Here is a 15,605-nt window from a genome sequence, read left to right as displayed (position 1 = left end):
CACCAGATGAAAACAAGTCTTGTTTACTTAGGTTTTTAATGGAACTGCGATGGTGATGCTTTATGCTGATGATGATTTTCCTCCCTAATTCTGCAGGGTTTTATGGGTGTTCCACCTGGTTTTTACACAGGTTTCTGCTGCTTTTATCATTGTTCCGTTGTTTCATTAGTGTGTACTTTACGGTGTGTGGCTTTCATTATCTAGAAGCTGCCTTGCGCATGTTTGTTAAACGGAAAGATGGAATATAAATACCTTAAGGAAAGAACTAAATGCTTTTGAGCCGGTCTTCGGAGCCACCAGAGGCTAAAAAGCTCTGCTTTAAATATACAGAGAAATGAAAAGCAGACATTCTCAGGAGAATTTGGCTTCCGTTCCAAAGAGAACTGCAGCAGACCAAGGTGAAGGAGAGCAGATAAGAGCATGAAGGCCAAAGGAGATCTGAGCCTCATCCCTTTGCTACTGCAATGGCTTACTAAAGCCCAGAGCAAGGGGAGAGTGATAGTGATGTAACTGCTGGGCTGTTCCAATGCTCTTGCTTTCTCTGTGTTTCGAGGTACCACTTTCTCATTGTGAAGAGGCAAACCTATGGGCAGGTAGGAGAGGGAGCAGCAGTTTGCTTTTGCCTAAACTTACGGAAAAGGCCAGGATGCCATTCTTTCCTCTGCCCACTCTTGAGGCTGCGTCCACACTGGAGGAAGAACCCGGTTTGGCACTGCTTTCCAGCATCCTGGCTCAAGGCTATGGAATTCTGGGAGTTGGAGTTTGTTGTGGTCCCAGAGCGGAGCAGAGCTTAAGGAAGGAAGGCCCCACAACAAACTCCAACTCACAGAATCCCATAGCCTTGAGCCAGGATGCTGGAAAGCAGTGCCAAACCAGGTTCTTCCTCCAGTGTGGACGCAGCCTGAGAAAGTTAAATACAAACCACTTTTGCATTTTGAACTCAGTTTGCAGCAATGGAAGTAAGCTGAGGACAAAGCAGGAAGGTAAGAGGCGATATGCCCTGTTTTGCCCTTGGGAGGCTAGCCAGACTCCCAACCTGAAGGCTCAGCATCATAAACAGGGAGAGGGAGAGAGAGTTCAGCCTCACCAGCGTGTCTCTGGAGAAGCAGTGGTCATCTGATCCAGGACAGGGCCTTTAGGAGTCAGTACAGCTGGCCCTATGCATCCACAGATTGTTTACCCATGGATTCAACCATCCATAGAATCATCAAATCATAGAGTTGGAAGAGACCTGAATGGCCCTCCAGTCCAACCCCCTTCTCTATGGATCAGTGCTACTTCGAGTAGCACTGATCCATAGAGTGTTTCCCAGAGCTTGGACATATCTAGCTAAACATCATGGCTTATATGTAATTTGTTCCTTTCTCCAGTACCAAAGGTGTAGCTGTCATATTTTACCTTATGAAACAGTTGGCCCTTGGTATCTATGGATTCTTTATCCACGGATTCAAGCATCCATGGCTTGAAAATATTTTTCAAAAACATAAATTCCTAAAAGCAAACCTTGATTTTGCCATTTTCTATATGGGACACCATTTCACTTTGGCACTATATTAAATAGGACTTGAGTAGCCACTGATTTTAGTATCCATGGGGAGTCTTTGAGCCGAACCTCAGCAGATACCAAGGGCCCACTGTAGTACCTTGTTGTTGTTGTGTGGCTTCAAGTCCTTCCTGACTTATAGTGACCCTAAGGTGAAACTATTACAGGGTTTTCTGGGGCTGAGAGTATGTGACCCACCTAAGGTCACCCAGTGGGTTTCCATGGCTGAGTTGGGAATTGAACCCTGGTCTCCAGAGTCATAGTCCTATGCACAAACCACTGCACCACATTGCCTGTTATGCCTTGTTATGAGTGTTCAGGCAACATGATGGGTGGGAGGGAAGTATGTTCATACCACAGACCAGTGGCTTGTAGCATTCAGATTTGTTTAAGCAGCCCCAAAGCAATGACTTTGTAACTTTTGAGAAGCAAGCAAGCAAGCAAAGATTTACTTTTATAAATGGTAATTGCAGTGGTAAGTAACTACTTCCTTGGTCCTCAGAACTATAACTGCAACCTGAAAAATAACTTCTCAAGCTCTAGGGCTCTGAAGTGCTTCAAGCAATTCACCATACATTTTCTAATTGCAATTTTTACAACAACTCTGTAAGATTGGTCAGTATTGAGCCACTGTGGGAACCAGGATGCTGGACCGACATCAGTCTGATCCGGCCATTGGAGGGATCTTTGCCTTGGCCCCATTTTGCAGTCTTAGAAGGGAAGACCTCAGGCTAACCTGTGGCTAACATGCCTTTGTCCCTTCAAGAATCATGCCCAGCGGCCTGTCTGCACTGGCACATTGGCTCCAGAGATGGCAGAGCTCTTGGAAGGGCTAGTCCGCCTCCCCAAAAGGGCTCACAGTTTTGGTCTGGACCAGCGGCATCTGTAGGGTTGGCGTCACCTAGTGCCATAACTCATGGTGTCATACACATACCCCATTGACCTCCCACATCCCAAATACTCATAGAATTGTAATTTCTATATATCACTGAATGTAATGACAATAGTCGTGTCATAAACAAGTAGCAAAATTAAAACCATACCTTTAAATCACAATATCATATGCACAGCCTACATGTATTTACATGCACATAGTATTGTGTGGTTCAAGTGAAAATTTGGTAAGATGCGATGCTTTTTAAAGATTTTTTAAAAATTACATTTTTCTCTAGTGTTTTAAAGGGATGCAGGTGAGCGCCAGAGTCTGTTTCTGCCAAAAGCCAGCAGTGGTGTCACCCGCTCCTTAGGGGTCATCTGGTGAGACCCTCACCCCCTCACACTTTCCATATGGAGACCCCTGGTCGGGACTCAAGGGGTGTTCAACCCAAGGAGTTTGGCCATGGAAGCCTCTGGCATTTCAGGCCCCAGGATCTTCATTTTGTAAGTGTTTCTCCATTGGCCTCGCTGGTTCCTTGGCCTCTGTGTCCCAGGAGCATCACTAGTGGGATGCGGACCGTACTGGGTGACCCCTTGAAGGGGAAGTGTCACTTGGTGCGCTAGTAGGAAGGGGCAGCCTTCCGGGTCTGGCAGCTCTGTTGGCTGAGTGGCAAAGCCCTGGTGGCACTGGGCTTCAATGCCTGTAATGCAGCCATTCATTCACAAACCACAAAATTGCAAGTTGAATCCCAGCAAGAGGCTCAGGGTCAACCCAGCCTGGCATCCTTTGGAGGTTGCCAAAATGAGCCTTAGCTTGTTAGGGGCAACTGGCTTACAAATTGTAAACTGCTTAGGGAGTGCTTAGTTCTGTTCAGTATGAAGTGGTATATAAATGTAGCTGTTATTGCTATTGCTACTGCTATTTCTCTGTGTGAATCCCTCCTGGCCCTTATGGGGGAAAGACATTGGTGGATCCCATCCGCCGGCAGAAGGACAAGACTTGATGGAAGAAGGCTCCTGCCATAGAGCAGCTGCTGCACCACCCTTTTTGCATCCCTTGGCAATGACAACCAAGTGCAGGCATCTCTCTCTTGTGTGAGGTGTTGGGGTCTCTCCCAGAATCTTAGAGTTGGAAGAGGCCTCAAGGGCCATCCAGTCCAACCCCATTCTGCCATGCAAGAAATGGAGCCCTGGTGACACAGGGGTTAAATGCCTGTGCTGCAGCCACAAGGCTGACAGTTCAATACTAGTCAGGGGCTTAGGCTCCTTCCAGCCTTGCATCCTTCTGCAGGTCGTTAAAATGAGTACCCAGCTTGTTGGGGCCAATGTCCGGGAAAGCAGCCAAGAATGCTGATAGAGAAACTGCTCATGGAGGCTGGTGCAGTTTTAATGCAAAGCAAAGTCCGTGTGAACAAAATAAGATTAAAGCAAAGCACCTTGGTACAAACCAAGAGTCCAGCCAGAGAACAGTCAAGCAGTCCAAGGTTAACCTGATGAGGCAGATTAACACGGAGTCCAAAGGCCAAGGGTCCCAGATAGTCAAGGCGAGAAAACAGTCCGAGCGTCAAGGGTTCAGAGTCAGAGACAAGCCTGCTTTCGCCAGCAAACTCAGATGCTGGCAAAACATCAGGAAGAAAATCTTCTAGAACATGGCCACATAGCCCAAAAAACCCACAGAAAATCAAACTCAGATAATCTCTGACAACTGGCTTGGCGTCCTTTGGCTGTTTATCTCAGCGGCTCTCATGAGCTCAGCCGTTTGCTGATTAAGTGGTGTTTTTCATGAAGCCTCCTCAGACGCCGGAAGCATGCCCTTTCAGCTCTTTGCTGGTTGAAGGTAGCTATGCTCTCTTCATCCTCTGCCAAGCCTTGAAAGCTCTGCTGCCAAGAGGCTTGGTTGCTGAGCCTCCTTGGAAGCCACAGGCTCTGCTTGAGCTGGCAGGGCTCAAAACTTAGTTCCTGGCCTGGGCTCTCTGCTGCCCACCGGTCAAGAGAGTCTTCTCCCTTTTCCAGCTGCTCAGCACCTCCGCTGGATCCTGGAATGGCCGTTGAAGAGCGGCAGAGGGATGGGTTAAAAAACGATCTGCACCGGGGGTCAAGTATACTAAGCCCTCCACTGCTGTCTGTGCCCATGTCACGGCTGGGTGGCAGGCTGGGCTGGAACTCTAAGCTATTCACTTCAGTCCAAGCCAGAACTTCCAAATAACAACAACAACAACAATTTCACTTCTATGCTACCTTTCTCCCCAAAAGGGACCCAAGGAGGCTCACAAATCACAACAATAGTAACACTATAATCCTCCTTTCTGTGTACTACAACACTCACAAACTCACCAATGGCTATTGGCTAGGACTTGAGACCATTGCAGGCAGTGGCTGAAAGTAAGCCATTAACTTCAATCCAAGCCAGAGCTTCCTATTTATTTATTTATTTATTTCACATCTATGTTGCCTTTCTTCCAAAAAGGGACACAAGGCTGCTCGCAAACAGCAACAACAACACTAATATGCCCCCCCTTTCCTTTGGACTACAGCACCCAGAAGCTCACCAATCACCATGGCCATTGGCTGGGATGGTCTGGAGGGTTTTTGGAGTTGTGATCCAAAAAAGGGACTTTCCCAAGTTTTGGCTCATCCCTTGTTCTTTCTTTGGCCATTCTGAGGAGGAGAGCATGCCTTGGGATGAGAGTGGTATATATGCACATGTAGGGTGTTGTTTGCTGCCCTAGGATGCCTGAAATGCCCCAAACTCACTCCGATGCTTTGCCTTGGTGTGGCAGGTGCTGGCTGCCTACTTGGATTACATGGTGGAGCTGGGGATGCTCCTTGGCGGAGCCAGAGCATCCACAGAAGAACAGATGCAGCAAGTGCTGGAGCTGGAGATCCAGCTGGCCAACCTCACCGTCCCTCAAGACGAGCGCCGGGACGACGAGAAGATCTACCACAAGCTGAACATTGCGGAGCTGCAGGTGGGCCCTGGCTGGACATGGCCAGTGGTGGGCCTGGGAGTGGGGTTGGGTGTCCAGGAGGGGCATTGGGATCTGTTTGGGGTTTGGATTAGGTCCTGCTAGATGAAAGAGATGGGATCCTTTGGAAATCAGGAACATATTGCTTGCAATCCTTCAACTGAACAGAGGTGTCATGTAAGCCTTATCCCTACCTAGAGCCCTCCAGTTGTGTCAGGCTACAGTTCCTATCATCCACCATCACTGTGCTGTGGATCATGGGGGTCATACTCTGACACATCTTGATGACCTAAGTTGAGGAAGGCTTCCCAGGGTATGTGAACTTCCATCTACTGGGGAAAAGACACACTGATATTACTGCATCTGTGACTGTGCGGTGCTACACAAATGGATTTTGTGGTTGTGATGGAGCTTCTGACTAGGCTTGCTATTTTGCCACAGAGGAGTCAGTGGGACTTAAGAAAGGAAGAGTAGATGTATGGGGGAGATAGGAAGACTGGAGTTTCAGGCCTGAAAAGGCAAAAGACCAGAAGGAAGGGAGGAAGGACAAAGGAAAGAGAGAATGCGGAGGACAGGGGTCATCATTGAAAGCTGTTTTCCTCAGCCTGACACTCTTCAAAGGTGTTGGACTGTAGCTCCCATTATCCCCAGCCAGTATGGCCATTGCAGGGCATGAGGGTGGTCAAGAGCAAGGGTGGGAACTGTGGGGTCCTGCAGGTGTTGCTGGATTGCAACTCCCAATAGCCCTAGCCGCTGGCATAGATGATGGTAAGGGATGCCGGAAGCTGTGGTCCAACTGTATCTGGAGGGCCTTATAGTTTCCTTGACTAGAGGACCAAGGAGCCAAGAATGAGGAGCCTGAATGGGGAAAGACAGCTATGAACAAGGACAGACAGAGAGAGCGCAGGTGCTTCCAGGAAGAAGGCCAGCATTCACAAATGGATTTGAAATAGGCAAATTTTGGATGGCAGAAACCACAGATTGTTTCCTGAGCATCATCCGGAGGTTGGCTGTCACACTGGACCAGCTGCAGAGGGGAATGATGCCAATGATGGTCGGGGATGATTTCAATTTGAAAATTAGTTTAGATCAGGATAATAAGGCAGAGGACAATGAGGTAGAAGGCAAAAGAATAATAAGGACAGGGAAAGGGAGAATTGGGTTGGCTGAGGGGAGGCTAAGCAGTCATCCTAGAAAGGCTTTGTGCCACTAGCTTCATGCTGCCACCAGCTTCTTTCTTTCAGTTGGTCTCAAAGGTGCTACTGGTTTTGCAGCCTAACATGGCTATATCTTTGAACTGTACCACCATGATCAATATAAGGCACCTTCCTTTCTTCCAGCAGCATCTCTCCCCCCTTTCTCCTTCTCCTTCTTCATCCCTGCTTTGTGCAGTTCCCTAAACTGAGAACTGGCTTGCTTTGGTTGCATAAGCCGAAATGCAGGCACCCTGCCTCCCTTGATTAGGATTCCATCTATGGCACCATTCATGCACTGCGAATGCCAGCCGCCCAGGAGCCTGGCAGAGCAGCATCCCAATCAGCCTGGAGCTGCAGCTGGGAAGCCAAGGCCAGCCTCTGGGCTGAGAGCAGGCAGCAAAGACCCTTCTGAAGGCAGTGAGGCATCGCCTCTTTCCGTCCATTTCTCTCTCTCTCTCTCTCTCTCTCACACACACACACACACACACTCACACACACCCCTTGGGGACTATGGCTTCCCAAACTAGTCTATGTTGCAAGGTGATACTGGGAAGCCACGCCAAATTGGATTCCCAGCCTCATTGATTCTCTGTACGTGGTTCACTGGTCTTGTGAATGGAGCACTATGGTGCACATAATCCTGTGAATCAGCCTGTGGCTCATGTTCAAGCCCTTGTTGTTGTTATATGCTTTCACATTGACTTCAGCATATGGTGACTTAGGGGTTTATCACACAAACGAGTGTGATAAATCATGTAATTATGGAAAAATCACTTAATTACACAAAATGATTTCACACAACTTTGCACAAAATCCGCTATCAAAGTGGCCATAATGAAGCATTAATGCACATCTTTTTACTTTTGGGATTTCAGTAACAATGCATTTCCAATATTGCTTTATTTGCTTGTGGTAATCATTCAGGCAATTACCATATTTGCTTTATTTGCAGGATGCTTTAAACGCGCTTTAATCTCTCTTTAATGCCGACATTAGCCCCAGTGTGATAAACTCCTTAGGGCTGCCATAAGCCGGAAATGACTTGAAGGCACACAGCAACAACTAAGAGATTTTTTTTACCTTAAAATAGACTCCAGATGGGCTAAAGCTCCTGCAAAATACAACAATTTTGCCTCCACATACCCCTCCCCCCCAAAACCATCCAAAATCTGCCTAAAATGAGTGATGTAAAGTGACTTCAGGCACATTGATCTGCACCATTGGAGAACATGGTGGAAAATGTCCCCTCCTGCATTTTGTAACTACATGTCCCTGATGCACCTCAAAACAAGGGGAAATAACAAGGGAAGTAATATCAGGAGAGACACTATCAAGCTGTCTCAGCACCAAACAATCTCTTGGAAAGAACATTCCCCCCTCCTATACACACACACACACACTGAATAAATGAGGAGGACGGAAGGAGATGACCTGGGAGAAATGATGCTTTCTGGCAAGACGCTTGTCCATCTTTTCCAAGAACCAAGGTCAGAGCCAGCCAGGGGCATCCCAGGACAAGTGCTTTTGCAGGAGCGGAAAGAGGCTTCATGGCTGGTCCCAGAGGTGTTTCTCTTCGCTCGCCGGAGGAAGGCGGCTCAAGATGAATCATTGAATAATAGAATCTCCTGTTAATTTGCTTTTTTCTTTGGGGTGAGGATGGTTTGGAAGAACCTGGCTCCCTTCTTGCTGACTCACACAACCTCCTTTCCCCAAATGACTTCTCTGCAGAAGCAAAAGCGATAATGAAGGCTGAGCATCTACGCTTGTTGCAAGCTCTGATGTAAATGTGCAAAATGGACATCGGTGGCTTTACGTTGGTTGCTTTCAAAAAGAGAGGGAGGGTGGTCCAAGCTCTTGCAAATGGCTTGGGAAATGCCAATATGAACGTGAACACAGTGGGTCCTTGGTATCCGCTGAGGTTTCGTTCCAGGATTCCAAAATGTCCCTCATGACATTCTTGCAAACAAGATAGGAAAATGTCAGGCAATGCAGCCGTTACCTGGATTTGCAACTGGTTGACCAGTCGAACCCAAAGGGTGCTCAGCAATGGCTCCTTTTCATCCTGGAGGGAAGTGACCAATGGGGTGTCCAGTGGAGTTCTCTCCTGGACCCAATTTGCTATTCAACATCTTTTTAAATGAAAGAATAGAGGCCATGCTTATCAAATTTGCAGATGACACCAATTAGGAAGAGTAGCAAATACCTCAGAGGACAAGATCAAAATTCAAAATGACCTCAATAGACCGGAAAGCTGAGCCAAAGCTAACAAAATGAATTTCAACACAGAGAAATGTAAGGCAGTGGACTTAGGACATAAAAATGAAATGCACAGATATAGGATCATGGGGGACACCTGGCTTAAGGAGAGTTATACGTGTGAAAGGGATCTAGGAGTCCTAGTAGACCACAAGTTGAACCTGAGTCAATTTTGTTGCCCAGAACCAAACACAGACAGACAGAGGGCCCTTCTTATCTGCTGGGTTTTGGTTCCAGGGCCCCTCATTGATACCAAAATCCATGCATGGTGAGCCGGACCAAAGCAGGATAGAGGGGCACTATTACTTCCCTTGATCTAGAGACTATATATACTTCTATTGATGCAGCCTAGAATCGCCCTGCATATCCACGGATATTTTATCCATGGATTCAGGCATCCACAGCTTCACAATATTAAAAAAATATATACAAATTCCAAAAAGCCAGCCTTGATTTTGCCATTCTATAGAAGGGACACCATTTTACTATGCCACCGTATTTAATGGGACTTGAGCATGCATGGATTTTGGTATCAATGAGGGGCCCTGGAACCAAAACCCAGCAGATAAGAAGGGCCCTCTGTCTGTCTGTCGGCAGCAAAATACACCTATTCAAGTGTAAAAACCCACCTGCAAAAATATTTCAACTGGTTTATGCACTTCCAGGTTGGTTTGCAAACAAAACTGTGAAAGGTCTGGAAACCATGTCTTAAGTTGCTTGGTATGTTTGGCCTGGAGAAGTGGAGGTTAAGAGATGATATGACAGCCCTGTTTAAGTATTTGAAGGGAAGTCATCTTGAGAATGGAGCAAGCTCGTTTTCTGCTGCTCCAGAGAATGGGACCCAATGGAGCAATGGATGCAAACTACAGGAAAAGAGGTTCCACCTAAACTTTTGGAAGAAATTGTTGGTGGTAAGAGCTGTTCAACCGTCAAATTCGCTGATTCCTTGGAGTGTGGCGGAGTCTCCTTCTTTGGAGGCTTTTAAACAGAGGCTGGATATTTTGCTTGCATTGTGTATTCCTGCTTGGCCGGGGCTGGACCGGATGGCCCTTGAGGGTCCCTTCCAACTCCATACTGCTATGACTCAGTCAGTCCTTCACCTTCTCATGCTCCCTCCTGCACCAAACAGCTGCACTGAGATCCTCCTGACCTTTTCCTCCACTTGCCCCTCCTGGCTCAGCCTTCATCTTCTCCAATGTCGGATCTCCCAGCAATACAGCAAGGAGAGCAGCATCCTTCCTGGTCCATCGGTTGCCAGGTGATACGTCACCATGGCAACAGGGAGGCAAGTGCAATCTTGGGTGGTACTTCAGGATGGAGAGTCCAGGGCGCATCCTGCGCTGGATGGGGCTGGATTCAGTCTCTGGGAAAGAGGGCCTTGTAGTGGGGGGTTTCTGGATAGCAACACTTGATGGCCTCCTTGTCAGCGAGGCAATGAGTCTGCTCCTGGTTTTAGCCCGAACTTCAATAAAAGGACAGTCCAGGGCGCTACATTCTAATCCCCAACAGGTTCAAAAGCTTCTATTGCTCCTGTAAAGTTTGGACTAAAATCCAGAGAGGTTTAGCAACCCCACTTGAGAGCGCCAGTGTAGACTAGAACTTTGGAGACCAGGGTTCAAATCCCTGCTCCACCATGGAAACCCAATGGATGACTTTGGACGAGTCACACTCTCTCAGCCTCAGGGGAAGGCAATGGCAAACCTCCTCCCAACAAACCTTGTCAATAAAACCCATGATAGGTTCAGCTTTGGGTTGCTATAAGTTCATAATGTCTTGAAGGCACACAATAACAAACAATTTGAGATTGCAACCACCATTTTTTCTGGATCAAGGGGGAGTCAGGGAAGTGGAGAGAGGCTGCAGCTGCTCTGCAGAATTAATGCAGTTTGACACCACTTTAACTGTGATATATGTTGTATGTTTCTTTAAGTCTTTCATCCTCTCTCTTCATTCACCTGTTCTGTGTTATTGTGTTCCTATAAATCATTATGTGATCTTGGGAGTGGTGGGAGTTGTTTGGAAAGAGACTGACTTTGTGTGTGAGTATTCTGAAGCTCCAGCATTCCAGAAGATACTGTCTTTTGAATAAAATGTATCTATCTGTTTGAGAAACTTGACGGAGCATTCTTCACAACATTACATTAACAACCATGGCTCATTGCTGTGGAATCCTGGGATTTGTAGTTTATTGTGGCACCAGTGCTCTCTGATAGTGAACACTAAATAGTTCACAAAACTACAATTCCAAGAATTCCATAGCATTGAGCCATGGACAGTTAAAGCAGTATCAAACTGCATTATTTCTGCAGTGAAGAGGCAGCATTCGTGGTCATACTCCCAACATTTAACTCATGATGGCTTAGCCCTATAGTTTGTCTTGTATGCAAGGACTTGTGGCTAAGGCCTACAAAAGGGTTGCTTTGGAGAAACAGAGCATGTGCAGAGTATTTTCCTCTCACTGGACAAATAGATCCATAGCTAGATATGGTATATTATAGTGCACCAAAATGTTGCAAACTTGCAAGCTTTTGCCCTTTCCAGAACTGTACATCAGGCAGAATATTAAGCAAAACAAATGGTTGGGAAGCGGAGGAGAGAAAGTAGGTTCTGGTACTGAAATCACAATGTCTGTTTTCTGTTGCAGTCTTACAATGATGGAAGTAGATCACTGCAGGCTCCATTGGATTAAGAAGAACAAAACACACTCAGAGTTTGGAAGCATCTTTCAAACTGACAGATTTATTTCAGCAGAAGAGTTTCTGCGTAGAACTGGCTTGTAATCTACAGAAGCTCCTGCTAAAATAAATCCCTTTGGCCATAAAGGTGCCACAGGACTCTTCATTAGTTTGCTAGAGCAGACTCCCACAGCTGTCCTTTGGCCAATTGGATCCGGGGCTCTTCCAGGCGCTCTGCGCATCTCCGCTTGCAGCAGAGCCATTTCGGAGACAAATGGCTAGTCCTCCATTCAATACATATATACACACAGACTCCAGCAATGACTTGTATCTGCCTCCTGTCTTCAGTTGGAGTTTAGCAAACCAGGGCTGAATCTGCAATGTAGAAATAATGCCGTTTGACACTGCTTTATGCCATAGTTCCATGTTACTGATTTCTGGCATTTGTAGTTTGTTGTGGCCAGATCTCTCTGTCACAGAAGACTAAATATCTCACAAAAAATACAGTTCCCAGAATTCCACAGCACTGAGTCATGACAGGTAAAGTAGAATCATAGAGTAGGAAGAGACCTCAAGGGCCCTGATCCAGTCCAAGCCCCTTCTTCTGCCATGCAGGAACTCTCAGTCAAAGCATTCCCATTGACAGATGGCCACCCAGCCTCTGTTTAAAGGCTTCCAAAGAAGGAGGCTCCCTGACACTCCGAGGGAGAGTAAAAAAGGCCTTACTCTCAGGAAGTTCCTCCTAATGTTGAGGTGGAATCCCTTTTCTTGTAGCTTCCATCCATTGTTCTGTCTCCTGTTCTCTGGAGCAGCAGAAAACAAGCTTGCTCCCTCCTCAGTATGACATCCCTCCAAACATTTAAACAGGGCTCTCATATCACTTCTTAACCTTCTCTTCTGTTGGCTCTCCTCAGTGTATTGCAGGTGTGCAGTGACAAAAACGAACATAAACTAGGCCCAAACAGAGGTGCCAATGTTCAGCACTGTCTGAGATGCTTGACCTCACACACAGCTGAGTGCAAAAGCACAACCCAGTATGCAGTATTGCAGTATATGGCACAGGGACGTAGCCAAGGGGGGGGGGTGGTTCTGGGGGGCCGGACCCCCCCCCCCTTCCATTAGAAAAATGAATGGTGTGTGCTGCTGCACCGCCGCACTCAAGCCCCATTATAATGATGGCACTTAATCTGGACCCCCCCCCCCCCCAAAAAACCCGAGCCACCTCCCTGTGGGAAAAAAACACTCACAAAAACCTAAAATGGCACAGACACAGTTGACTTCTTCCAAAGTCCTTGGAGGCTTTTATCTTCCTGTTGCAATATGTACAATATATACAACAAAAGCTCTGACTTCTGTCAACATACATTTGTCGGATGCATTTACCATCCGCTCTCTCCAAACTAACACAGCAACTCCTCCTCTGCCCAATCCACTATCCTCTGCTCTAGGTTTCAGAGGCCTTGTATACGTTACTAACAACTAAGGGTTGACACCTGCTGTTCCTCACCATTTGCAGCCATAGAATTATTTTATAGCTTCTTAAAGGGACATTTTACCCAACATCTTCTCCAGGCTAAACATCCCCAGCTCCCTAAGTCTCTCCTCAGAGGGCTTCATGGTTTCCAGACCATTTTGGTCACCTTCCTCTGGACACGCTCCAGTTTGTAGTCAATCTGGATTATTTCTGCAGTGCAGATAAGTAGTAGCATCAAACAGGATTATTTCTGAAGTGCGAATGAGGCCCAAGAAGGCTTCCTCTGTTTCTGGAATGACTGCATGACACCACAGTCTTTGGGCAAGCGCTGGCCTTTATTTCCCCTTTGCAAAAGCAAGGCATGCGTCCTGTGAGTCTGTCCTTGTCTTCCGCAGGTGCTTGCCCCTGCCATCGACTGGCTGGACTTCGTCTCCTCCTTCCTTTCGCCGCTGGAGCTGTCGGAGGCTGAGCCGGTGGTGGTTTATGGCAAGGAATACTTGGAGCAAGTGTCCCAGCTCATCAACAACAGCGACAGAAGGTACCAGACAAAGGCATCTCTGGCCATGGGCTCTGCCATGACCTGGGCCAGGGGCAACACTATGGGGCTGCGGGGCGGTTGACCACAATGGACGACCACCAAAGAGGGGCGACCCCCAGCTGCTCCCCAAACATCTGCCTTTGGGCAGAAACACTTGCATCCCCTTAAAATGCTGGAGCTCAGCAGAAGAGGCGGTGAGAGTGGCTTAGGAGGTGCAGAAAAGAGAGGCCACTGCTTTAAAAAACCACTTTTAACATTTAATGTTTTAAAATTATTTTTAAATTTGTCTTTAAATCAATCTTGCTCTTTCACTTGAACCACATGAAACTATGTACGGTGGGCCCTTAGTATCGGCTGGAGTAGATACCCCCCCCCCCAGTAGATACCAAACTCCATGGATGCTGAAGTCCCATTCAGTATAAGGGCATAGTAAAATGGATAAAGTGGCAAGATCAAGGTTTGCGTTTTGAAATTCATATATTTTCCAAACATTTCCAAGCCCTGGATGCTTGCATCTGTGGATAATAAAATCCGTGGATATGGAGGGCTGAGCATACATGTAAATATGTTTAGGCTGTGCGCATGACATTATGTATGATACTGAATGCCTGAGACATCTCCAAGACTCTGGTCCTCCACTACTCTCTGCTCAGGTCCTCCAAATCCCTGTGGCCTTCCTCTCTTTCTACTACCTTCTACCTTTCCCAGCATTATTGTTTCTCCTAGTAATCCATGCCTTCTCCTGATGCGGCCAAAGTACGTACAGGAGCCTCCGTTTAGTCATCTTGGCTTCCAAGGAAAGCCAAGGACCCATCTGCTTGATCTTGATCTGCTCCAGGACCCATTGGTTTGTCCTTTTGGCTGCTGTTCTTGGGATCCTCAAAACTCTCCTCCAGCCCCACATCATCTCAGATGCATGGATCTCCTTCTTATCTGCCTTCTCCATGGTCTCACATTCATAGATGGTGATGGGGAATACAAGGGTCTGGACAATTGTACATTTGGTTCTCAGTTGTATCTCTCTCTTGTTATCGACTGCAGTTTCAAACCTGCAGAGCTAAAAGCTTTTCCATGTTTCCCTTCCCAGACGAGCCTCTCAGTCGCCCACATTGACTGCCCTGTCTTGCCTGTTTTAATCATTTTAACGACGTTGTTTTATTGTTATTGTTTACAATGATGATTTATTGGTTGGGGGGTGGACAGGTCTCTGGGACAATGTCTTTTGTTGTGTTTCAATGTTTTAATGTTGTTAGCCACCTCAATCTTAATGGAGAGGCGGGATATTATTATTATTATTACAGTATTATTATTATTATTCAGTAATAGCTGTGGGGTTTAAATCTTGGTTTGCTCAGTTAGAAAGACTTTATCAAGCTTGATTTACAGTCATAAACACTCATGCAGTGAACATTTAAGGCAAAACCTGTAGAAAAATGCTGCCTTAACACTGTGTTAATGTGGCTTGACACCATTTTAACCGCTGTGGCCCCATCCTACAGAATCCTGGGGTTTGTTGTTTTGTGAGTCACCAGGACTTTTTTTGGCTGAGAAGGCGAAACGTCTTGCAAACTACAAATCCCAGGATTCCATAGGATGCATCTGCAGCACTTATAAGTAGTGTCTAACTGCATTATTTCTGCAGCGTAGACGCACCCTGGGCCTGAGACATGCTGATGTGCGGCCATATAAGAATCTAGGTATAGAGTTCTGGTTGCTCATAGACCCCACAACTAAATAAGGAGCTGGGAAAGTATGGGAGTCTTTGAGGGTGAGGATTTGGGGTTGCCCACGCTCCACCGGTGACAGAGCTTGGCTTTTAACATGGTCCTGTTCTTTCCTATGTAGCGTCTTGAACAATTATATGATTTGGAACCTGGTTCAGAAAATGGCCTCCAGCCTGGACCAGCGGTTTGAGACGGCCCAGGAGAAGCTCTTGGAGACCCTTTATGGGACCAAGAAGGTGAGCAATGGCCCTCGGGAATAAGGTCCAGGGCAGAGCATCCTTCTCCTGAGCTGCAGCCTCTGCCTTTCTGGCTGCTTGAAAACTAGCTCCACTTCATTTGGTCTGAGTCTGTGCTCTT

The 15,605-nt window shown here is 46.9% G+C and overlaps 1 protein-coding gene across 2 annotated transcripts in view; it reads left to right on the top strand.

Moving 5' to 3' along the window:
* The window catches only part of ECE2 (endothelin converting enzyme 2), a 79,471-nt gene that overhangs the window by 45,314 nt on the left and 18,552 nt on the right, over positions 1–15,605 (top strand). For both annotated transcript variants that reach the window (XM_042458624.1, XM_042458623.1), the window contains exons 8-10: positions 5,200–5,388; positions 13,382–13,524; positions 15,370–15,484. In XM_042458624.1, coding sequence (XP_042314558.1) covers positions 5,200–5,388; positions 13,382–13,524; positions 15,370–15,484 — 447 coding nt within the window. The remainder of the gene's footprint in view (positions 1–5,199; positions 5,389–13,381; positions 13,525–15,369; positions 15,485–15,605) is intronic.

The sequence above is a fragment of the Sceloporus undulatus genome, chromosome 3 (assembly GCF_019175285.1).
Source record: "Sceloporus undulatus isolate JIND9_A2432 ecotype Alabama chromosome 3, SceUnd_v1.1, whole genome shotgun sequence".
Lineage (NCBI taxonomy): Eukaryota > Metazoa > Chordata > Lepidosauria > Squamata > Phrynosomatidae > Sceloporus > Sceloporus undulatus.
This window is presented reverse-complemented; position numbering and strand designations above follow the sequence as displayed.